Consider the following 27502-nt stretch of genomic DNA (forward strand, 5'->3'; position numbering starts at 1 on the left):
GCTCAAAATTTGGCAAAAACAACCTGAATCCATGAACCCGTCATGTCTGACAACTACCGCAAGGTGGTGGGGCAGTGTTATGGTGTGGGGAATGTTTTCTTGGCACACATTGGGTCCATTGATACCCATAGATTCATGTCTGAATGCCACATCGTACCTAAACATGGTTGCTGACCAAGTGCATCTGTTCATGTTGACAGTTTTATCCTCAGTGAGATGGTTACCTCCAGCCGGATAATGCGCTGGTGCACAAAGCCTGAATCACTATGGAATGGTTCCAGGAACATGACAATGACTTTTCTTTGCTACAGTGGCCTGCTCAGTCCCTGGAGCTCAATAGTATTGAACATCTTTGGGATGAGTTAGAAAGGGCTGTTCGCTGCAGGCCTACACCTCTGTCAAATTTCAAGGAACTGCGTGACACACCCACGGCTGTATGGTACTCCATTCTTGCACAACGTTTTCAGCATCTTGTTCAAGCCATGCCTAGACGAATTCAGGCTGTTTTGAAGGCTAAAGGAGGCTCAACACGCTACTAGGTAGGTGTACCTAATAAAGTGGTAGCACAGTGTTTGTGTCGAACATTTCGATAAAACAAATCTAAAATGAAACCGAAAGTAAAATAAGAAAGTGCATATGTACGATACCTGGAATATTACAAATAAAGCTAAGTGAAAACCAGTCTGGCGGGAAAGAGGCTGGGAGATGAAGTGCATCAGTTCAGTAGAGTAGCTGAATGTAAGCATGTTTCAACCAAGTGAACAATATATTTACGTGACAGGCCAATTTATAGCTGCGAAGTGGACTTAATAGTAAGCAGTGTGGAAATTCAAAAAAGTGGGAACTTAGTGAACTCTATGTCCTATTTAGAATACAAGTGCATGGAGATAATTTATAATAAGCGTGGAAAAATGCGAGATGCGATTGGAATAGTATAGCTTTAAATGTAATAAAGTCATACATAATTAAACATTGCCGTTAATGTTGTGTCAAAAATTGAATACCCATATATATATATAATTATACATATATTTGAATAGCGTTTAAAATAGTTGGAAACGGAATCTTTCATAATAAAATAAAATAAAGTAGTACAGCATACATCAGAGGCAGCAAAAAGCATATTCCTTACTGTGTATGTATGTATGTATGTATATATATATATATATATATATATATATATATAAACAAACTGTGTATGTATATATATTTATATGGTTATATATATATATATATATAGAAGATTAAGGATAATATAAAGAATTATTAGGACAAGTAAATCAATCCAATAATAATACCATCAGGGACCTAAGACTAAGAAAACGCAAAAAAAAAAAAAAAAATTATTATTGCTTTTTACCGACAATCTAGATGACTTCAACTGGGGCCAACCACCCAGAATGAAGGCAAAAAACGACAAGAGGTTCTCTGTTTCTGTGATGATCAATATATGCTAAGTAATTTAAATCTAAACCAAATATAAACCAGTATAGGCCAAATATAAATCGAATATAAATAAATCAAATGATGATAAAAGTTAAGAAAATTTAGAAATATTAGAATCAAAGGTAAGAAATATAAGTAAAATATAAATGTAAGCATATATTAATCATCGTTGACCCGACAGAGAATGTAATTTAATGATTAAAATAAGATTAAATATATAATACATACTACATATTGACCGTATCCAGGACATTATGTAATAGTCGTCAAAATAATATGTAGTGCCCCCTGTGTGATGGATACGGTAAAAATAAATAATTAAATTAACGCATAGAGAAACATGCAGATAGTAAGAAGAAAAACTAAAGGAGTAGGAATAATAGAACCTGAACTCCACAAAGGCGAAAAATAGTGGTATAGATAAGAAATAGTTTCTCCTATACTCGGATTGCCCTAATAATTTCGGAGAAATAAAAATAAAGAGTGTAGGACAGTTTAAAGACATTACAAGATATAAGTTGTGGCTTGGGTATGCCCGGGATCGCAAACCCGTTCCTATAGAAGGACCCTGAGCTGAATTTGCATGTTATCTCAGCATGAACTTAAGTAAATTTAAATGAATTTAACTATATATTAAAAAAAAAAAAAAAAAAAATGATACACTGTAATTTGCAAGCCGGTGGGTACAAGTTTTCTACGCCGTAAGAAACCAAGAATGCAAAGTGGATCCTATGTACATATATACATGGCACTAAATATGACAATTATATTGAAAATTAAATTGAAACAATAGGTTCAGAAAACAAATTTTTGAAATTAATTATGCTTATCGCTTTCCTGAAATGACATTTCAGGTAAGCGATAGGGAAATTATTATTGATCAACTTGCCGCACAACGCTGTTAAGCCCGCTGAACACAATTTATTACTATTGCAGATATAAGCAATCCTTAGACATTGTGATAAAATTATATTAGCATGCACTGATTTTGATATATTAGACCTCCAGTTTGTAAGGCTGACTACGTTAAAATTAAATGCATCTCTTTTATTATATACGTTTACGTCTATATTATTATTATGGAATATTTCTATATGAAGATCCAAGTAATTTGCTATAGTATCGGAACTATTAGTTTTTTCCAGTACAAGTTCTACTGGATATAATTTACTGTAATCCTGGACAATATGTGGACAATTAAAAACACATATATCATCTAAGTAGGTTATCTTGGAATTCTCTTTCTGTATAATGTAGATAAAGGTTTGCGATTATGCTTGATGCTGGACTTCCCATAGGGGTGCCAGTCCTTTTAAGTATAACGATGTTCCGTCATATACATAATTATTAAAGATGCATAATTTTATTAGTGAATCCCAATAGGTTAAATCAACCTTTATAGAAATTAGCATGTTACAATATAAAACACTATATCCATACGGTCTAAATAATAAATTTAATCAAAAATATATGATGAATAATTTAAAAGATATTTGTGTTTATAATATGTTTCAAATTGCCAAACTTCGTAAATATAATCGCAATAGGAAATATAGTAAATCCAACACATATAAAAGCAACCGAGAACATCTAGGAGACTTCATAGATTTATTCAAAATGTGGGACACGGATCCTATAAATATTAGTAAAATACATAACACACTTTTCAGTATTAAACTTAGTGTACTCAAAGCACTAAATAGAAAAACCAATGATTACGTCTTTGCATCTTCTCACCTTATGCACATTATATTAGACATTGTCAAATTCAGATTTAATATTTTGAATGTTAGCAAGCAGCCGGAAAACTCTGTCCTCATCTTATACTTTCAAAATAAAATAATGGATGATTTAGATATACATAAAACTATTAATTTACGTAATGACTTGCTGCCTATTAATAACTTACATATTAATATCAGATTTAGATATTCTAGACCATTTGGTCTTAAAGCGTATAAAACAATAGCTACAAACCTTCACACTATTATAATAAATAATAACTTACCTATTATAAATGCTATAAAAAATAACAATATTCATCAAATACAAACATTTGACTTTAACAGTCTATTTACGAGCATTAATCTTGATAACTTAAAAGTCGTCCTCCAGAAACTATATTTAGAAAATAAAAATGCTATAAAGGTTGATTGAACCTATTGGGATTCTCTAATAAAATTATGCATCTTTAATAATTATGTATATGACGGAACATCGTTATACTTACAAGTGACTGGCACCCCTATAGGAAGTCCAGCATCAAGCATAATCGCAAACCTTTATCTACATTATACAGAAAGAGAATTCCAAGATAACCTACTTAGATGATATATGTGTTTTTAATTGTCCACATTTTGTCCAGGATTACAGTAAATTATATCCAGTAGAACTTGTATTGGAAAAAACTAATAGTTCCGATACTATAGCAAATTACTTGGATCTTCATATAGAAATATTCCATAATAATAATATAGACGTAAACGTATATAATAAAAGAGATGCATTTAATTTTAACGTAGTCAGCCTTACAAACTGGAGATCTAATATATCAAAATCAGTGCATGCTAATATAATTTTATCACAATGTCTAAGGATTGCTTATATCTGCAATAGTAATAAAAATTGTTCAGCGGGCTTAACAGCGTTGTACAGCAAGTTGATCAATAATAATTTACCTATCGCTTACCTGAAATATCATTTCAGGAAAGCAATAAGCATAATTAATTTCAAAAATTTGTTTTCTGAACCTATTGTTTCAATATAATTTTCAATATAATTGTCATATTTAGTGCCATGTATATATGTACATAGGATCCACTTTGCATTCTTGGTTTCTTACGGCGTAGAAAACTTGTACCCACCGGCTTGCAAATTACAGTGTATCATTTTTTTTTTTTTTTTTTTTTTTTAATATATAGTTAAATTCATTTAAATTTACTTAAGTTCATGCTGAGATAACATGCAAATTCAGCTCAGGGTCCTACTATAGGAACGGGTTTGCGATCCCGGGCATACCCGAGCCACAACTTATATCTTGTAATGTCTTTAAACTGTCCTACACTCTTTATTTTTATTTCTCCGAAATTATTAGGGCAATCCGAGGACGTAGGAGAAACTATTTCTTATCTATACCACTATTTTTCGCCTTTGTGGAGTTCAGGTTCTATTATTCCTACTCCTTTAGTTTTTCTTCTTACTATCTGCATGTTTCTCTTTACGTTAACTTAAATTTAATTATTTATTTATATTTATTTTTACCGTATCCATCACATAGGGGGCACCACATATTATTTTGACGACTATTACATTATGTCCTAGATACGGTCAATATGTATTATATATTTAATCTTATTTTAATCATTAAATTACATTCTCTGCCGGGTCAACGATGATTAATATATGCTTACATTTATATTTTACTTATATTTCTTACCTTTGATTCTAATATTTCTAAATTTTCTTAACTTTTATCATCATTTGATTTATTTATATTCGATTTATATTTGGCCTATACTGGTTTATATTTGGTTTAGATTTAAATTACTTAGCATATATTGATCATCACAGAAACAGAGAACCTCTTGTCGTTTTTTGCCTTCATTCTGGGTGGTTGGCCCAGTTGAAGTCATCTAGATTGTCGGTAAAAAGCGATAATATTTTTTTTTTTTTTTTTTTTTTTTGTGTTTTCTTAGGTCCCTGATGGTATTATTATTGGATTGATTTACTTGTCCTAATAATTCTTTATATTATCCTTAATATTCTATAGACATTATGTGGGTGTATTGCATGATTGCTTGCAACTGCATTGACTCATAAATATTATTTACATATTAGTTACAGTTATTGTCGTTTTAACTTTCTTTCTTTACTTTTTTATCAATAATTATAAATATATATATATACATACACAGTTTGTTTGTTTGTTATTTGGTTTTTAGGAGCATAAGCAACTAAGGCCATATTGCTCCGGGGATATGCGGTGGTCATTCCCTAACCTTTCCGCATCCTCCGTATTTGGTGGTCACGGGCTCGAACCCCAGTCTAATCAAGAAGCATGTGCTACGCACTGCTGCTCCTGCCCACCCGGCTATGGAGGTGCCAACATACACAGTGTATATATATATATATATATGTGTGTGTGTTTGTATGGTAAAATTAATTAATAAGTTTGTTAAAAAGTGTGAAGATGGATGTGCCAACACAAAATGCCAAAACTAATAGGAGTAGGATAGCAGAAATTGGAGATGTTGAAGGCATGTGAAAGAGAGAAAGAATATGAATTATCCTATATATTCATTATGATATAATGAATTAAGCAAAATTATAGGCTGAATTGGATAGCCAATTAGAGGGAAGGCAACTGTAAAGCAAAAAATGATTAAATTAATATATGGAGTAATAGCGTGAGTTGAGTAATTTGGTAGAGAAACTTTGATGATTATAATCTCATGGTAGCTAAAAATAAATATTGATGCATAATCCAAATTTTTGATGCATAATAATCCTACCATTTGGGCTTCAAGTCAATTAATTTTGCCTATGTTTATTCTATATACTCTTATTTTATATGCTGGAACCCTTAGCCATTTTATTGCTTCTCGATCTACTAGACTTGCCACTCCCATACTTAATTATTTATATGAAATATGTATTATTATTTAATTTTTAGACTATTCTATTCTAATTTTCCAATTATATTCAACCTTTTTGTCTACAGAATTTGGTCATTCTGAATGTATCTTCCAGCTGTCTCTTTGTACTACGTGCCTTCTTGTCAGCATAACTTCCACCCTGTGTTACTTCCTCTTTACCTTCATTTCACTTGTGTATCTTTACACACATATTTTATCAATAGTGACTATAGAACTCACCTTAGAACTTTAGAGCCTTAGGCCCCGGGTGCCAAGTGGTTCTTGCGTGTTTATAAAGCGTTTTTCCTCCCAGTGACAGAGTTTTTCCTTGTTTTTTTTTTCTTGTAGTATTAAAATTTTCTGTTAAGTAGCTCTGCTTACTTAAAGGTACTAAGAAGAAAGCCCAGAAGAAAGCAAGTACCTTTTTCTTTAATTTAGCTAGTTGTACTAACTCTACGCTTGGCCACCAAGTGGCACTGCTCCTGTCTCCCCGTGGTGGGGCCAGTAACCTGGGTGGTAAAGGCAAACCCCCAGGGCCAAAAGGAGCCATCATGGATAAAAATCATTATCCATGATGGCTAATGATTTTTATCAAAAGGTGTCATCAGTGAGTGGGACCTAATTACAGTCTCTGAAGAAGAACTACTCCAAGAATTCAGCAGTCAGAAAGTAATAAATGTAAAACGGATCATGACGAAAAAAGATGGAAATCTTACTCCAACAAGATCCATCATTCTGACATTTAGCACTCCAGACTTACCATCCTTTATTAAAGCTGGTTATTTAAACTGTTGGATTCGACCTTACATCCCGAATCCCGTTCATTGCTTTAAATGTCAGAAATATGGTCATTCCCAGCAGGCTTGTCGAGGGGAAGCCATATGTCCCATTTGCGGCTCTAAAGATCACACCCAAGCGGATTGCTCAGTCAAAACCCCTGTTTGTCCAAACTGCAAAGGAAGCCATCCAGCCTTTTCCAAAACTTGTGAGCTAGGGATAACAGGAAAGAAAATTCAAAATTGAAAATAAAGTCGTTTCCTGAGGCATGTAGACAAGTTATGTCGACCATTCCTAGTGGTTGTTCTTATGCAGCTCGCATTTGAAACTTTGTTTCTACTGCAGCTCAAACAGATGTATCAGTTCCGCCTAACACCACTCTAGCAAATTGGCTTAAATCTACCCTTTTAACCACCAAAAAAAAACTAGCGAAGCCACAAACACTCCAATCAGCATTCCTACTCATACCCCATCGGTCCCAGTTGAAAAAGAACAATTAAAATCTGAATCAGTCTCAAAAAAAACAGAATCTTCCGCCAACAGTATGGATGTAGATGAGCTGCTAGATAATGAGGAGCCTATCCTAGAATTCCATGCAGATGACACCATAGATATTGGATGCCCCACATTCTCAAAAAAGGACCGAAAAAAAAAATGTCCCACATACAAAAAACAGTCAGATGAATCATCCTCAGGTAAACCTAAATAATGCATAACATCATACAATGGAATTGCAGAGGACTAAGCAGTCATTCTTATGACTTAAGAGATTTAATAGCTCAATTCAATCCCATAGGTGTATGCTTACAGGAAACATTCTTGTCACCCCCAAGTTTTGCCAAAATTTTCAAGTTATACCATTTACAGACGAGATTGGAACTCAGAATTACCTGCATGTGGAGGAGTTCCTATTCTTGTTAATGCTAACATACCATCCAGGCCGATCCAACTGAGAACTACACTAGAAGCTGTGGCAGCTCGCATTGCAGTTGGTACATTTACCATTGTTTCCATTTATATTCCGCCATATGCACCACTTCTGATTCAGAACTTGACAACTTCATTGCACAACTCCCAACTCCAATTTGTCTTTTTGGTGACTTTAATGGACACCATTGTGGGGATCTGCCACAATGGATAGAAGAGGCAAATTGATGGCGGAATTCATGCATAATAATGATCTTAATTTATTAAATTCTGGATCTCCTACCTACATCCACTTAGCAACCAGATCTGCTTCTGCAATAGACTTGTCAATTTGTTCACCATCCATATTTCCAGTCATGACATGTTCAGTATTAACCGATCCCTTTAACAGTGATCACTTTCCAATTATTTGCTCGCTACAAAAGGGTAACTCCAAATCCCAATCAACGATCCAATTGGCAGTTTAAAAAGGCAAACTGGGGTGGCTATTCTGCCCAAATTCTCTTAGACAGATTTTATGTTCAAAGACAACATATTGATGATGTAAACACTTACATAACTAATCAAATTCTGACTGCAGCTAAGGCCGCCATTCCAAAATCCATGCCATATCGAAAACACAGAAATCATTGGTGGACTACAGATTGTTTAATTGCCAAACAGGGAAAAACCGTGCTTGGAATAATTTCCACAAGTATCCCACCACTAGTAACCTAATTGCTTTTAAAAGACTAAAAGCAAAAGCTAGACAAGTTAGGCAGAAAGCAAAATGGGATTCATGGATTGTGTTCAACCATTACCAAAGACACGGATACATGAGTCATCTGGAAAAGAATACAGGCATTAAATGGCAAATTTGCTCGGCTGCCCTCTCCGATACTTCATTGGAAAGGGAAAGACACATCTACTCCTGAAGAAGTTGCAAATGCATTAGCAGAATCATTTGCAAAAATCTCAGCTTCTGCCACCTATGCGTCCACCTTCCAGAACATCAAAGCAGGTGCAGAATGGTATAAAATCAACTTCTTCACGTGCTGCTCATTCCCGTACAATCAACCGTTTATATTAATAGAACTTCAAGAATCATTAAACAGACCTTCAAATAGCACTGCAGGTCCAGTCCAGATGGAGTTCATTACATTATGCTAAAAAATGTTATTTTTTTATAATCGGATTTTCTCTGAAAATGCCTATCCTTCTTCATGGCGGCATTTGTTCATTATTGCCTTACCAAAACCAGGAAAAAATCCCTCCTGTGTTGAAAATTACAGGCCATTTTCGAAAGGATGGTTCACTCTAAGCTCACTTACATCCTGGAGTCAGAGAATATCCTTCCAGATCATCAGTATGGCTTTCGAAAAAATAGATCAACCCTAGATGTGCTCATTAAAGATCTTGAAAAGACATTTGATACTACATGGCGTCATGGTATTATTATGGATCTTTACCTTTCGGGGCTTAAGGATCATTTGCCGGAAATAATTCAAAATTTCCTGCAATTGCATTCTTTTCAGGTCCAATATAAAAATGTACTCTCTGCATCTTGCATTCAGGAATAGGGAGTGTCGCAGAGATCTATACTTAGTCCAACACTGTTTTCAATTCGAGTTAGCAGCATCACACGAGATATCCCAAAAACCGTTCAAACTTATATATATGCAGATGACCTTACCATTTCCTGTCAGTCTCAAAGTATGAATACCATCGAACGGCAGCTCCAACTTGCCATAACCAAAATAGAATCCTGGACTTCATGGAATGGCTACCGACTATCAGAAAAGAAATGCACTGTCACTCACTTTTGCAAGAAGCGAGCTCTCCATCCCGAACCTGAACTACAAGTAAACAATACTCCAATCCTGCTTGTTAATACTGTTAAATTTCTTTGACTACTATTAGACTGCAAACTAAATTTCCAAGCACACATCACTTATTTGAGAACTTCTTGTATAAAGCATTTGAATATATTTTGATCAGTCTCATCTATGTCATGGGGAGCTGATCGGTATACTTTGCTCCATCTTTATAGAAGTTTAATCCGTTCATGGCTAGATTATGGTTGTTCAGTGTATGACTCTGCCAGGAGCACTACTTTAAAATGGCTAAATATGATCCATCACATTGCTCTGAGGACTGCGCTGGGAGCTTTCAGGACTTCTCCAGTCCAAAGTCTATATATATTGAAGCGCATGATCCCCCATTACACCTGCGTAGAAAAACACTACTGCTCAACTACGCTGCTAAGATCCAGAGTCTACCATCGTACCCAAGTTGGGAGTATCTTTATAATACTCGTTGGCAATCCTTCTATGAGATCAAGCCAAATGAAAATAGACCTGCCTTGCTCAGGATCAAAGAGCTTGTTCAGACTTGGAATGTCAATTTAAATGAAATTTTCCAAGACACAACTACACCTGTGTCTGTCTCTCAAGATATACACTTCCTCCAGTGGGGGAAAAATATTATACCTCCCTGCAATATCAGACAGTTACATTCAGCTCATGCTGCTATGAACAACCATGTAAAATTTATACGGATGGTTCCAAAAGTGAGAGTATGGTAGGTGCTGCGACAGTTTTTCCTTTATGTACAAGTTCAGCCACACTACCCCTTGCTTGCAGCGTCTTCACAGCTGAATTATGTGCCATTAAGTTAGCGATTAGTAAGATTATTGAGCTTTCCATCCCATCTGCCATAATTTACATGGATTCTCTTAGTGCTGTCTCTGCCATAAGGAAGAATTTCTCCTCTTCTGATCCTACATTGAAACAGATTCATTCCCAGCTATTTGCTTGTGCAAAAACTGATTGGCAGTGTGCCAATCAGTTTTTGCTGGATCCCTGGCCATTTAGGCATTCCGGGAAATGAAAGTGCTGACTTTGCCGCTAAGCATCCTCAACCCACTCTCTCACAACATCCTCGGGTCCCTTACTCTGACTATAAATCTGTCATATGCAAAGCGTGCTACGATAGATGGTCACAGACCTGGAAAAGTGACACCAACAATAAACTTTACCAGATAAAAGAAGATCCAAAGCTGTGGCTGTCTGGCTTCCGACGAAACAAACGAGAGGAAGTAGTACTGGCAAGACTCAGAATTGGACACATTCATCATACTCATCTCTTTCTATTATTGGGAGAAAACCCACCACAGTGCCCATCCTGTCAGATGCAACTTATGGTCCGTCATTTTCTGGTTGATTGTCCTTTATATTCAACCATCTGGTCAAACACTTTTCAGTCACTCTCCACGTTGAATATATCACCTGATTTATATAATTTCTTAGGAAATGAAGAAAATATTGAAGAACTTTTACTATATCTAAAACATATTGGCTTGTACAGAAGCATATAATTTAATCTCTCTAACAATATACAATATGGCCTTAATAGCCCTTGTGTCGTTAAACTGAATAACAACAACTTAGAGCCTTAGAACTCACTTCAGGGATGCTTTAATTTTAACAACCCTGTATGTATATAAACATATTAAAAATAATATGTTTAATAATAAAAATAAAGAAAGAAAGAGATGATTGCAAATGTAAGTTGGATATTGCATAAGCAATGTCCAACTTACGTTGTGAAAATGAGCAAAGAAACAAATAAATAATGAAGACAGAAGTAGAAATGAAAGGAGAACAGAAGGAATGGGTATCTAAAAATTTGGAAAATATTAAGTATGGGGCAAATCAGCCAAGTTATAAGCCAATAAATAATAAATTTAGACTGGCACTGCCCAACCACGCTGAGGCCAAAAAAGTGTGAACTATCACTAATACGATATGATAAACCAACCACAAAAGAAAAACAGGTATAGGACAAACAAAATAAGGAACAAAAAATAGACAACCATTGCATCTACCCATGTCAAAGGGACCCTGGATACAACAGCCATGAACATTACTGCATTCCGAACATAATGCAAATTACCACAATGGACATAGACAAACATTCACTGAAATGCCAGCCCACTGAAGCAATAAAATCACATCATGGAGTAACTGTAAAAACACAAAAACTTAAGCACTCACTGCAGAACTGCCACCAAAAAGAAAGAAATGAAGTTGATAACAGAAAATAAAGAGATTATGGAGGGCAGTATGAGCAAAGAAATGAGTGCTCATTACACCCATTAGAAAGAAAAAATGTAAAAATAATGTTTAATTAATATGCAATGGTCATCTATTTTTTTGTTCCTTGCTTTGTTTGTCCTATATCTATTTTTATTTTTTGATTGGTTTATCATATCATATTAGTGATATTTCACACTTTTTTGGCCTAGTGTGGTCAGGTGGTGCTGATCTAAATTTATTATTTATTGGCTTAAAATTTTGGCTGTATATGTCCAATACTTAATATTTTCCAATTTAGATATGTATTCCTTCTGCTCTCTTTCCATTTCTACTTCTGTTTTTGTTATTTGTTTCTTTGTTCATTTTTTGCATTTTTTTTTTATGTCTCTATATATATATATATATATATATATATATATATTATTTTTTTAATATTTATATTCATAATATATAAGCAGAAGTATGTGTGCATGCATGATTTTTAAATTTTCATTCCTTAACAATTTTATAAATTGAAAAATGGAAGAGACCAATATTTTCATGGTTATATTACATATAACATTTATTTCTTAATTTTAGCAGAATTAATAAAATATTGTTTTATTGAAAATAGCATAAAGAAACAAAATTTTTCACAAAAAAACTAAAAAATTGATATAATAATTAATAAAATTCATTCACAAAAGGTCAAGCATTTGTATACTATAAGCAGAATTGAGGGGGGGAGGGAACCCTTTTCCAGAAGTAAAAGAAATTTGTGTGCCTGTTAGGGGACTGTGCAAGTGTTACAATTCAGTGTGTAACCATTGTCACATTAACCTTTACTCGTCTTTTATTTTCCTTTTTTTTCCCCCCTCACTTTGCTTTAATTCTTATTGATCTGGCATTCTATATATTGAATATCACATACCTAGTTACTACAACATATTCCATTTATTTCTAATTACCCAGGGTAATTAGAAATAAATGGGTGGTTATAAGTTCTTAGGTATTTTTTAAAAAATAGAAACTATAAAATGAAGCCTCATAGAGTGATCGGTAGTAGTAAAATAATTTCCGGCTCTACCTGCCAATTCGCAAATATTTTTCCTTTCAGTTTTTTCACACGAGTAGAACTAGTAAGTTGCCACGTCTGTGTACTGTGTAGTGATAAAAATTGTATTTGTGTTGTTTTTATATTGTAGTGTTCAAAACTGAATTTACGTTTTAATAAATTCATTTAGTGTTGCAATGGATAAGCAGACACATAGAAAGTGTATCAATCATCCACACAATTTTTATTATGTTTGTGGACAGTTTACCCCAAAGACTAAAAGGAAAAATATCTATGACATTGCAAAACGTTTGTATTCTTTTTATTTCGGATGTAAAATTGGTGATCAAGACAAACCTTGGGTGCCTCACAAGTGTTGTTTTACCTGTACGACAAACCTTAGGAAGTGGTTACATGACAAACTCAAAAAGCGTTACCTTTTGCAATCTCTATGGTTTGGCGAGAACCATCTAACCACATTAATGATTGCTCTTCTGTATGACAAATATATCTGGTATGTCTAAAAAAAGCAAACACAGTATAATATATCCAAGTATACTTTCTGCAATTCAGCCCATTCCACACAGTGATGATTTGTCAGTACTCACTGGTACTGGAAAATCCCCCCCCCCCAAAAAAAACTTGGGATAACAGTAGAGGAGAAGATAATAGTGATCAAGTTCAAGTTGAGAATTCCCTGGAAGGCTCCACTTCACAGGATGTCATCTATCAGCCAGTAAGTTCAGGTAGTGAGGTACGTTTAATCAAACAAGATGAGTTGAATGATTTGGTTTGAGACTTAAACTTGCCGAAAGAACAACCCGAAGTGTTAGGGTTCTGGGTTACAGAAGTGGAATATACTCGCAGCAGGAACAAAGATTCCAGTGCTTTGAAAAATACATGAAAAGTTTTCTAAATATGCTATGGAGGACAGTATGTGTTTTTGCAAAGACATTACGTATATATATACAGTCGATTCCGGTTATTTGGGACACATCAGGACTAATGCATTTTGGCCCGATTAAGCGGCTGCCCCAATTATCCGAAGTTTCACGTAAATAGTTAAAAATACAATTTATCCCCCCCCCTTACAATTAGTTCACTGTACAATCAAATCACGTTACGACGAACTCACCACAGTAATGTACCGTTCACTATACGATGTGTAGTAAGCGCCGGTCATTGTGATCACGTTTGTGAATTGAATTTTAATTCTATTAAACAGCGATTCTAATTAGCGAAAATAGGAGGAATATTATCCACAGTCTATAAAAGTAAAGATATATTAAGCATAAATTTACTCTTTATTACTTTACTAATTAAAAAATATGATGATATGTGAAAATCGGAAGAATATACGTGATAATCGGAATAATTAATACGTACTGTAATATGTACATACTAACTAGTTGACATTTCTGTTCACTGACATTTGTGGGTGGGGGTTAAAATTTAAAACAGTAAAAAGATAAGCAATCAATAACAAAGAACACGGCACACACAAATTGCAAGTAACACAACACGCGCAAGTGAGAACGGAGTAACAAATTACGAAGCTTTAATATTAGGAATGAAGAGAAGATTCTGAAAATTATTTTTTTTGTACGATTGAAGATTCCATGGAAGTGTAAACACATTTTACCATAATAACCCACAGAATTCCAGCTGTCGGTATTACCGCAAATTCAATAAAATCGAGTTTACTGTCCGTTTATGATAGATTGCACTAACAGAAAAGCCCAATAAACAGGTGACTGCTAATTGTTTTTATGGTTGTGACCTCCAGAAATCCGACCGAATTACGTGGTACGGTCGGAGACAATCGTAGGGTAATCTCCAGTGCCGAGGTCTCCTGCCCCGATTAAACGGCATTTTGTCCCAAATAAGCGAAGTAAACCCTGGCTATTTTCTCGATTGGTTTTTGTTTTTTAAGATTTGCCCCATATAAACGGCTGCCCCGATTAACCGGTGGCCCAAATAACCGGAATCCACTGTATATCCCTTTATTTTAACATTATATGTTGGTATATTTTTTTGATGCAGACATGATAGAGACTTTTTATGGTGATTTTCAGAATCACCGCATTTATTTCCTCCAGAATCGCATATTTTCATTGCAGAGGTATGGCAAAAAATAATTTTTGCCGGCTAGCGTTAATATTAATTTGAAAGAAACATTTCAAAATGCTGTTCTGCAGAAAGGCACAACTCTATTAAAAGTTCTACCCATTCAGTTTTTAAAAGTTGGAAGATTAGTTATATGAAAAAAATCATTGGAGAGGAGAGGGGGATATGCAGAAGGTTTATACAAGTGTGAAAACCATGTTCAGAACAGAGTTTATAGAAAACCAGACATTAGATTTAAAAAGTTTTTAATGTTTTTCAAACTAATTACCTTGACCAGCTACACACTGAGATTTGCTCATAGAGTTCTTAGAAACCTTTTTTATTTTGAGTACTGTATACAAGCCTGGAGGCCTCATTTTAAGTAGGATATAGAGCTGTTGGAATGAGCACACAGAAGGGCAACAAGATTAGTGAATGGAACAAAGGGTTGCTCTTACGAAGAAAGGCTTAAGTTTTGCAAATTACAGTGTCTGGAGACTAGGCACCTGCGAGGTGATCTGATTGAGGTGTATAAAGCCTTGAATGATTTGAGCATGCTCAATGCTGATGGGATTCTTCCTCTTGCTCAGAATAATCGCCTGAGAGGGCATAAATTCAAATAGAGGAAAGACAGTTGTAGGATAGATGTGCAGAAGTTTGTCTTTAGCCAGCGGGTGGTTGATTGCTGGAACAAACTTCCATCCGTCTGCGTAATAGCTTAAATAGATTCAAGGCAGAACTAGACAAACATTTGGAGTGAGTGGATGGGTGAAATTAAAAAAAAAATTTTTTTTTGGCTGATACTGTATACACTTGCTTTCTCGTCATGTGCCTATGCTAATGCTAACTGACTAATACCAATTCCTTTGTAATTCACATTTTTCTTAATGTCTGTACACTGCCAGATCATTGTCCTTTAAACATTGCTTTGATTTTGGGAAGCAAGTTAGTAGTCAGTGGGAGATAAACCAGAGGAATGGTAGGGTTAGCTTAATAATACCACATTGCCTAACACTCCTTATCAAGGAGGTTTTGGCAAAGTATTGTCATGCAACTGTAACCAGCTTTTGGTTAAAAAATTTCACTTACTCAGTAAATCTTTTAACTAAACTGCCTAATATGTGCATAGTATTCTTATTCACTGCCTTATCTGGTGGGGAATCATTTACAAGGAACGAATTCCTTGTGAATGATTCCTTTCTGTTTAAAGAAAATGATCAATATCACTTCAGTTTTTGATTTTGAAAACAAAATTTTTTGTGTCTCAGAGAGCATCTCAATTGTCATTCCATGTTTTGTCTCTGTAGATTGCATTCTAAACACTGACTTGTGACCTGTTACATCTAATTTAAGCAAGGAGGTTCATAATCAAAAGTGCAAATGAGTCCATTGTATGCTTTGAGTCTTGAGTAGTGTTTATTTATTATTCAAACAGTGTGTAACAAGCCTTGTACAGGCGTTCCATTTTCCCTAATCTTCTGTAAGAATTACATAAATTGTTTCTCTCTTAATGTGATATTGTTCTTGCATCAGTTGAAGAGTCATTTAACAGTTAGAAGCAATCAAAGTGTAAACCTTTTTGACCATTTCTGGGATTTGAAGTGTTTTGGGACATCCATAATTCACTGTGGGAGACTGCTCATCTTCCACATCATTGCAGCCACCTTGGAAACCAGTGAAAAATATGTGGGATGGAGCATTGTTACAATATACTTTTTACTAATTCATAGGTTTCATTTGCACTTTTCCTAACTTGAAACAAAATTTAATGTTTGCTTTGTTCCATCATTTGACAGTGACAGTTGACATTTCTATCAATGACAGTGCCTTGAACAATGCAACAGCTCTAGCTCAACTGGAGACAAATGCACAAATGACTTATAATATGTAGTGATCTTTTAGAGGGGTACAGTCACGTAGGTTAGTTGCCACTGCATTCTGCATCATGGCAGCATGCTGTGGCAATTGGCACTTTAACATGTGTGAAATGGACTCGTTCTGGTTCTTCATTGTCAAACCCTGCAGAAATATTATGTTAACTTGTTAATTAAAAATGTAACAGAAACATAGTCAAAATTAGTTTCTAAGGATGGTTCCATGCCAGAAATATTTTTTTATAAATTAAAAGAATTCTGACTTATATATTCAAAATTGTATTTGCAATTGCATCTGCTCTTTGACTTATTTTTTACAGGTATTCAGGTATGCAGCCAAAGTGCCTTAAAAATAAGGTGCTGAATGGTCAGGCAGTGATATATGGAGGAAAACTCTTTACTCCAAATGCAGACAGGTAAAGCTGTAGAAAGTAAAATAACTGTAAAATGGAAGACTCTTCCATTTATGCTGTTATAATTTTATATTTTTAGAAATTTAAATCTATAATGAAAATTAATCATCTGTTAAAGATGAGTTTCTTTACTACCAGATTTTTTTGATCAATACCATCATAGAAAATACTGCTTTATTTATTATCTCTAACCTTCTAGGAGACATGGCTTACTTTATATATTATTTTTAGGAAGGCGCCTCTGTAGCCAGGTGGTAAGGAGCAGCAGTACATAGCACACGCTTCTTGATTAGACCGGGGTTCGAGCCCGTCACCACCAAATATGGAGGATGCGGAAAGGTCAGGGAATGACCACCGCATATCCCGGAGCAATATGGCCTTAGTTGCTAATGCTCCTAAAAACCAAATAACAAACAATAACAAACTATTTTTAGGATAATGCTAAAAATATTTGAAAATTACACTTTATGATTTTATTCTTTATTCTGATGCTGTATTGAATAATAAGAGGAAATATTTTAATAACAGCGGTCATATTATCAAAAAAATATAGCTACCCGACTACTTCACTTTCAGTGCTCAGCAATGCAAAGTGAGCAAAACTGAAATTAAAGTAAAAACTTTATAGAAAATTAACATAAAGAGCAAATGCTAGTGCACTTTGTACACAGATACAGAACCATACATTTTTTACAGCAATATTTCAATTAAAAAAGAATGGCACAAATCAAAAGTGAATATCATATTGGAGGATTACTGAAGTTCACACTGATGTGATTCTAATAGTTATTTAAATTTAGAAATATACAATCAATCATAGTAATTCAAACTAGTTAACCTTTTTCCAGGTACGTACTTTTTTTCATGTGTGAGTCTCAAGAAATACATACCAATATATACATTTCCTTTGTGCAGTTTTACATTTTCATAACTTCTGTTCTATACATGATAAAATCAATCTGTACAAAGGGTAAGTGAAAGAATATATTACAGTTTTACATACATTTATTCTTGGGATTGTTAATTCTCAACATGTCCACCGTCATTACATATACAAATTGAGATACAATTCTGAAGTTCTATAAATATGATTTTGAAGTTCTGCAAATATGATTTTGAAGTTCTGCAAATACATTTTGCAGTTGATTTTCAGTAATACCCTGAATCACATCAGTTATTCTAGTCCGAAGGTCGTCTAAAGAGCAAGGTTTTGATGAATAAACAATAGTCTTAACATGTCCCCATAGAAAAAAAATCCAATGGGCTCAAATCTGGTGAAAGTGGTGGCCTCTTCCAGCAACATTTGGTGGAAATGAATTTTGTACGGTTTCACTCTGAGAATTTTACACACTGAGTCAGGAATACCCAGTTCCAAAGGTGCCCGTGTTATTGATTTCTGTGGACTTGCAGTAAACGATTGTTCTCAGATGCCACACTTTCCTCACTTACACCTGGCCTTCCAGATCGTGGTTTATCATTGACAGAACCTGTTTCTTTAAACTTTTTCATCCAGTTAGTTATGGAATTCCTGTGTGGTTGATCTTTATTGTAATGGGTTCTAAATCTTTTTTTGTAATTGAATTACAGACTTTAACTCGGCCAACCACAGCACACAGTTTACTTTATCTTCTATTTAAGCCATTTGGTCAAGCCTAATCTGCAAAAAGAATAATAATAATAAAATTTTTGCTAACCTACAATAAAATAAATGAATCACTCTTAGTACATACTAAACTTCACTAAATTACATTTCTAACGTTTTTAGAGATTGATTTTATCATGTATAGAATAGAAGTAAATCGCAAATAGAAGTACGCAAATCAAAGCAACTGCAGGTGAACTACGGTGCGCGCGCGCAGGTCGCACCATAGTTCACCTGCTGCTGAGCTCCATTAATCAGTGTTAGTCTTGTTCTTCAGTGGACTTAAGCAAGTTTGACAAAGGCCAAATTGTAATGGCCAGACAACTGGGTCAGAGCATATCCAAAACGGCATGGTTGGTCAGGTGCTCATTGTCATCCGTGGTTAGTACCTATTGAAAAGTGGTCCAAGGGGAAACCCATGAACTGCCGGTGAGGTATTGGACGACCATGGCTCATCGATGTTCGAGGTGAGCAAAGGTTCTCCCGGGTGGTACATAGCAACAGAAGGACAACTGTGGCACAAGTTGCTGTTAATTTGAATGCTAGTGACGGGAGTAATGTGTCACAACACACAGTACATCGTCCCTGCTGAAAATGGGGCTGCATAGCCGCTCCAAGTGCCCATGCTAACCAAAGTTCATCGGTGACAGTGCCTACAATGGGCACATGAGCATTGAAACTGAATCTTGAGTGATTGGAAAGTCATCTGGTCCGATGAATCACATTTTCTGTTGCACCATGTGGATGGCCGGGTATGTGTGCGTCGTTCGCCTGGAGAAGTGATGGCACCTGGATACACCGTGGGACGAAAACAAGCTGGTGGTAGCGACAATGTCATGCTTTGGGTGATGTTCTGCCAGGATACCCTGGGTCCAATCATCCATGTGCTACCACGGTTCATCGGTGACAGTGCCTACAATGGGCACATGAGCATTGAAACTGAATCTTGAGTGATTGGAAAGTCATCTGGTCCGATGAATCACATTTTCTGTTGCACCATGTGGATGGCCGGGTATGTGTGTGTCGTTCGCCTGGGGAAGTGATGGCGCCTGGATACACCGTGGGACGAAAACAAGCTGGTGGCAGCGACAGTGTCATGCTTTGGGTGATGTTCTGCCAGGATACCCTGGGTCCAGTCATCCATGTGCCGGGCACTCTGACGTCTACCACCTACCTAAATATCTGACCAAGTACACCCTTTCATGGCAACAGTCTTTCCCTCTGGCAGTGCCGTCTTTCAGCAGGATAATGCACCATGCCACACCGCCCGATTGTTCAAGACTGGTTCACGGAACATGAGGAAGACTTCCAGGTATTGCCTGGCCTCCAAATTCCCCAGACATCAATCCCATCGAGCATCTGTGGTTTGTGTTGGAACAGCAACTCTGATCCGCCATGGACCCTACAGGAGTTAAAGGATCTGCTGGTTATGTGTTGGTACCAGATACCACAAGACACATTTAGAAATCTTGTAGCGTCCATGCTTCACCAGGTACGAGCTGTTTTGGTTGCATTTGGAGGACCAACATCATATTAGGTAGGTGGTCATAATGTTTTCGCTCATTGGTGTATATATATACATATATATATATACATATGTACATACATATATATATGATATACAATGATATACATGTGTATATATATATATATATATACAATGTATATGTATATATTTTCCTTGTGGTCTTTAGTGTTACTAGCATTGGCATTTATTATTATTATATATACATCTGCATCCTTTGCTGCTGCTTGGCACGCTTTGGTGCATGTGATTTGTCAAAACGATTTTTATTTTTCTGTTATCTATACTGGTTTTAATTCACTATTTATTTATATATATATATATAAGTATGTATCAATAGATATATTAGATAAAGTATGCATAGATGGAGATATGAAATTTACAGAAAGTGCCAGTGACTAGAAGGGTAAGGATAGTAGAAAAAGAAGTATAGTAGATATGTAGAAGGTGAAAGAATGTTAATATCCTAAAAGTTTGAAGAATTAAGAAAATTATGGGCTGAATTACAAAGCCAATAGAAGTTAAGTGAACTGTAAAGTAAAATTATTAATAATAAGGTAAAATATAATACAAATAAAATAAATTGAAATAAAAGGTGGTAGAGCTGTCATCAGATATGGGGGACATATTTAGATAAAAGTCGAATACACGTAAGCCAAATATGCAGAATCTGATGTCAGCTAAAGTAAATATTAATACATGGTCAGTTATTTCATCAGGGGAATACACCTGACCATGTATTAGGAACGAACTGCTTTTCTATACTTGTCTATAGTAGTAGAAGAAAGGTTAAAGGCTAAAAAAAAAAAAAATTAAATTAGCTGTATGGACAAGGTAGTCCCAAAGCAGTGTCAATTATTAAGGTAAAAATAAAGAGCAAGTTAGGTAAAACATAGCTTTTGTGTTTTTCAGAAGGGGAAAGGTGTTCTTAATAAAAATATGTAGAGTTTTGTGTAGGATTTAAATGCAGTAATTTTGTGAAGATTAGAATTAATTAATTGGGAACACGCACATGGTATAAGGTGAAGTATTAAATTAAGGATAGGGAACGGAAAAAGGAGTAGGTAAGTAAATAAAGACAAAAGTAGCAATATAAGGAGGATAGTAGGAATGTTCGTATCACCCTCATATACACTAATAGTTTTACGAATGGGAAGAAAGGTAGAAATAGATAGTAGAAAGATAAGCAAAAAAAAAAGCAAAGAAAAAGTTGTTAAATCACACTGAGCTAGCTGAGGTTCAATGGGGTAAATTGCTTTGGCTATAGGTTCAAAGTTTTTATTTAAAACTAGGATGTCATCTACTTATCTGAAAGAAGCTATTATGTAGAACTATACACCATAAACAATCCCGATCATAACCTTTTAGCTTTCAGATATGTAGATGACATCCTAGTTTTAAATACAAACTTCAACCTATAGCTAAAGCAATTTATCCCATTGAACTTAAAGTAAATAAAGAAAACTCTACTTCAACAGCCAACTTCTTTGACTTCAATATTACTCTTAGCAATGCTTCATTGCCATACAATATTAACATATATGATAAAATAAATAAATGTAGTTATGGTTGACTTGCATCCATCTACCCTACTAAATATGTGCACTGTATTTCCCCATCTTTTTCCTTCAGCTACGTATTATTTTCCCACCAGCTTACTTCTGCTACATATTACTTGAAAACTCAAAAATTACTTGAAAAATGCAAAGTACTGCATATGGGTAGAAGTAACCTCAGAGAAACGTACCAACTGTGTGGTACTACACTTAAGGTGGTAGAAAATGAAAAAGACCTGGGAGTAATTGTGCAGTCAGCTATGAAGTTTTCTGAGCAATTCAGACAGGCTGCCAGAGCACATCATGGGGTTTTGTCAATGATATACAGGAATTTTGCTAGCAGGGAGAAGGAGGTGATTGTCCTTCTGTATAAGGCAATGGTCAGGCCACGCCTTGAGTACTGCGTACAGGTCTGGAGGCCTCATTTTAGGAAGGATGTAGATTTACTTGAGCGTGTACAGAGAAGGGCAACAAGATTGGTGAGGGGAATGAAGGGATCCTCTTACCAAGAGAGGCTTAAGTTCGGCAAATTGCAGTGGCTGGAAGACTAGGCACCTGCGCGGTGATCTGATTGAGGTGTATAAGGCCTTGAATGGGTTGAGCACGCTGAATTCTGATGGGATCCTTCCACTTGTTCAGATTACGAACCTAAGGGGGCATAAATTCAAATTAAGAAAGGACAGATGTAGAATAGAAGTGCAGAAATTTGCCTTTAGCCAGCCGGTGGTTAATTGCTGGAACAAACTTCCATCTGTCGTTGTGGAAGTTAACAGGTTAAATAAATTTAAGGAGGAACTGGACAGACATTTGGAGGGAATGATGTGATTTTTTTTTTTTTTTTTTTTTTTTTTTTTTTGGCTGATGCTGCATAAGCTCATACACTTGCTTTCTTGCATCACATGCCACTACTACTACTACTACTACTCCAGGTATCGTTCACTTTTTTATTATACTTTCAGTTCGTTTCTTGGTATGTTTCGACTTACATATTTTTTGCACCTTTTTTTCCCTCGCATTACAAGCATTTGCTATTAGCTCACTTTTATACTAACGCTTACAAAGCCAAGCGCTTACAAGCCCTTACTATAAGGTTGGGCTTCACAACCTCAGCTAGCTCAGTGTGAATTAACAACTTTTTCTTTGCTTTTTATCTTTCTACTATCTATTTCTAACTTTCTTCCGTTTGTAAAACTATTAGTGTATATGAGGATGATATGAATGTTCCTGCTATCCTCCTTCTATCGCTGCTTTCATCTTTATTTACTTAACTACTCCTTTCCCCTTCCCTATCCTCAATTTAATACCTCACCTTATACCATGTGCTTGTTCCAAATTAATTCTAATTTCCACAAAATTACTACATTTAAATCCTACACAAAACTCTGCATATTTTTAATAAAAACACCTTTCCCCTTCTGAAAACACTCAACTATGTTTTATTCCAACTTGATCTTTATTTTTACCTTAATAATTGACATTGCTTTGGGACTAACTTGTCCATACTGTATAAGAATGTGCTAATTTCATTTTTCTTTTTGGCGTTTCACCTTTCTTCTACTACTATAACAAATATAGAAATGCAGTTCCTGATACATGGTCAGGCGTAGTCTCCTGATGAAATACCTGACCATGTATCAATATTTACTTTAGCTGACATCAGATTCTGCCTTACCTGTATTCGACTTTTATCTAAATATGTCCCCCCAAATCTGAAGACAGCTCTACCATTTTTTATTTAAATTTATTTTATATTATATTTTACCTTATTATTAATAATTTTTCTTTACTCCTATTGGCTTTTAATTCAGCCCATAATTTTCTTAATTCATCATAACTTTAGGATATTAACATTCTTTCGCCTTTTACATATCTACAATACTTCTTTTTCTACTATCCTTACACACTGGCACTTTGTGTAATTTTCACATCCATCTATGCATACTTTATCTAATATATCCATTCATACATATTTATATATAGTTTTGCTTCCTTTAATGCTGCTTTGCACTTTTAGGTGCATCTGTCATACCTGACTTATTAATTTTTCATCTACTGAAATTTTTATTTTTAAAATTACATTTTTTATATATATATATATATATATATATATATATATGGGTAGGTATAACCAAAGTGAGAAGAAAAAAAAATGAGGGAGATAGAGAGTGATAGAAGGCAACAAAAATATGTATAATAAGAAATAAATAATTACAAAATTGATAAAATAAGGATGTTGCTACACAACTTACAAAACTCGCCTCTTATCAGGTGTAGAGGCAGTTTTGTAAATTGTCTGGCAACATCCTTATTTTGTCAATTTTGTAATTATTTATCTCATATTATACATATTTTTTGTTGTCTTCTATCACTCTCTGTCTCCCTCCGTTTTTTTCCTTTCTCACTTTATTGTCCATGCTCTGCATAGGTTTAGCATTTGCTGCCTTTAACTGCAGTAGACTATTTCCTTTTTTGCATTTTCCTGCCTACTTGTTTCCACTTTCTTGTTATTCTCTTCACTATATATATATTATAACCATCACCACTTTTTTAGCAATCGGCCATTCCTCTCCACCTGGTAGCACAGGTGTTGCAGTTGACGTGAGGAATTTTCATGGGCTTTTTTTTTAAAACATGACTGAGTTATTTGGTCTCAGGCAAGGGTAGCATGGTTTTTTTATCCCTGAAACTCGGGGCTTTTCATCTGGCAACAGAAAATATTACAGGGCACAGGCAATTTACAGATAAAGTATATAGCATAATATGGCCTTGGTTGTCAATGTGCCTAAAACTCTACGTTGCATTGAAAACTGGTAAACAAGAGAAGGAGCATGCAATCTGTTGTTGTTATTTGGTTTTTAGGAGCATTAGCAACTAAGGCTATATTGCTCTGGGGATATGCTGTGGTCATTCCTTGAACTTTCTACATCCTCCATATTTGGTGGTCACGGGCTCGAACCCTGGTCTAATCAAGAAGCATGTGCTACGCACTGCTGCTCCTGCCCACCCTACATAGCCGTCAAGCATGCAATAATCAACAAGGGAAGGAGCATGCAGTCCATATGAAGTACCTGATGTTTAAGACTCTGTGGTTTTGCAATTTTCCTATTAATAAATAATTTGTGGCCTCTGACAGAATTTGCACAAGGGACATGCATCACTCACTCTTTGCTGATTTTATAACTTGCTTCAGAATCTGTTTTTCTTTTCTTTTCTTTTTTTTTTTTTTGTATTAATGTTTTCTTTGATAAAACTCCAGAATCAGCTACTCCCATTGGCAGTGTAAAATTGCTCAGAACTCAAACCCAGTTTGGTTATGTTTTGAATATATTTATGCAGAAAAGGTTTTACACAGCAATATTATTAAAAAGATGTCAGCCATTATAGACAAATATCTGATTCCATATTACTTTTTAAATTTGTTGCTTCACCAGCCACTAGGCTTCAAATATGCGAATAAAAATTTTTGCCTTGCATGAAATTTCCCCAAATATTGGAGTGGATACGTGCTTGTGCTTGAAAAAAAAAAAAAAAAAACAGATATACAAGACAGATTCCACTAAAGAATATGCACCAAGTTTAAATTTTGCTTTGAATTTTTCTCAGCCCTTGGTCAGTAGTTGAAATGAAAAAAAAAATTATCTTTATTTATTTATGTGTTTTTATGTTACTAATAGTAGATTTAACAATATTATATCTAATTGACAATTGGATTCCAGCCTCTCTTGAGTCAAGTCTCTAAAATGTCACAGCTGTCTGAGGGAGATAATGGCTTGTGCTTTTCCTTTTAGTTCTTAAGGCTTAAGTTCTGCAATTTGCAGAACTTAAGCCTTTCTTGGTAAGAGCATCCCTTTGTTCCCCTTACCAATCTTGTTGCCCTTCTTTGTACTCATTCTAGCAACTCTACATCCTTCCTAAAATGAGGCCTCCAGACCTGTACACAGTACTCTAGGTGTGGCCTAACCATTGCCTTGTACAACGGGATAATCACCTCCCTGTCCCTGCTAGCAAAATTCCTATATATCATTGACAAGACGCTATGACCTGCCATCCCATCTGCACTGCCCAGCAAACTTCATATTTGACTGCACAATTACCCCTAGGTCTTTTCCACTTCCCCGAGTGTAGTACCACACAGTTGGTACATTTCTCTGGTTTATTGATACCCATATGCAGTACAGTCAGTTCCCGCTTTACAAGTTTTCGCTTTACGAGATGCCGGGTTTACGAGTTTTTTATTTTTTCAAGTATCAGTTATCAACAAAATCGAAAATATGAACATTAATTGCAAAAAAAAATGAATGTTAAACATTCATAAATACTGCATTTCAAACCACATTCAAAGCTATATGATACAGTGTGCCCCTGCTTTACGATATTAATCCGTTCCAGATACACCATTGTATCATGAAAATATCATAATGTGAACTCAATAACACTTTTTTTTTTTTTTTTTTGGCGTCTCCATAGCCAGGTGGGCAAGAGCAGCAGTGCATAGCACATGCTTCTTGATTAGACCGGGGTTCGAACCCGTGACTACCAAATACGGAGGATACGGAAAGGTCAGGGAATGACCACCGCATATCCTGGAGCAATATGGCCTTAGTTGCTAATTGTTATTTTGGTAATTCGTTCCACAACCTCGGAAGTTGAAATTTTCACTCTGAAAGATCGTTTTTATAGTGTAAATTGTATTACAGTAGTTACCAATTCAAATCATTAAAATGCACTACACTTTCATCGTTGCCATATAAAATAAATAAATTTTCTGTTTATACTACGGGACGACCAAACGGTCAGAGGAGTTCACAAGATAGACAGATTACAAGAAACAGCACCGTATTTAGCAGTCACGGGCTTGAACCCCGGTCACTCAAGGCACATGTACTTATGCACCCGTGCACCTGACCAATCGGCTACTGCGGTTCCGTTATAAGAATCAATTTTAAACGCCTTTGTGATATTTTATTAAAACATTTCTGGAGGTCACTACCATAAAACAATTTGCACTTTCCAGTTTATTGGGCTTTTCTGTTTTATAAATGGGTAGTAAACTCCATGTTATTGCATTTTCCAAAATACCAATAACTGGAATTGTGGTTTTTTACCTTATTATGGTGAAATGTGTTTCCCCTTTACTGAAATCTTCAATCGCATACAAAACATAAATAAATTTTCAGAATCTTCTCTTCATTCCTTTTTTTTAAAGCTTTGTAAACTTGTTACTCCGCACAAATTGTGTTAGTTGCAATTTGTGCATTCCGTTAAAAGATGCTTATGCATGCTATTGAAATTTATAAAGAAAAGAGAAGATTATCTTGGAAAAAAACACCTCTTGAAGCATTTCTGAAGAAGACGACTCCTTGTGCAACAAACCAACAAGTGCTGAGCCAATAATGAGTGATCCACGAGTGTGCATTTAGTCGACGATGATGAAGAATAACATTCTTTAACATTTGTAAGTCATAAATAATTTCTTTATTATTATAATTTGTT

General features: G+C 35.2%; 1 protein-coding gene across 1 annotated transcript in view; it reads left to right on the forward strand.

The window, feature by feature from the left end:
- Nucleotides 1-27502, forward strand: part of Mcm10 (minichromosome maintenance 10 homolog) — a 169021-nt gene that overhangs the window by 61247 nt on the left and 80272 nt on the right. The window contains exon 8 of the mRNA XM_090372289.1: nucleotides 17194-17289. Within this exon, the coding sequence (XP_090228415.1) occupies nucleotides 17194-17289 (96 nt within the window). The remainder of the gene's footprint in view (nucleotides 1-17193; nucleotides 17290-27502) is intronic.

This window comes from Mastigoproctus giganteus, chromosome 4 (genome assembly GCF_048544385.1).
Source record: "Mastigoproctus giganteus isolate SK-2022 chromosome 4, ASM4854438v1, whole genome shotgun sequence".
Classification (NCBI taxonomy): domain Eukaryota; kingdom Metazoa; phylum Arthropoda; class Arachnida; order Uropygi; family Thelyphonidae; genus Mastigoproctus; species Mastigoproctus giganteus.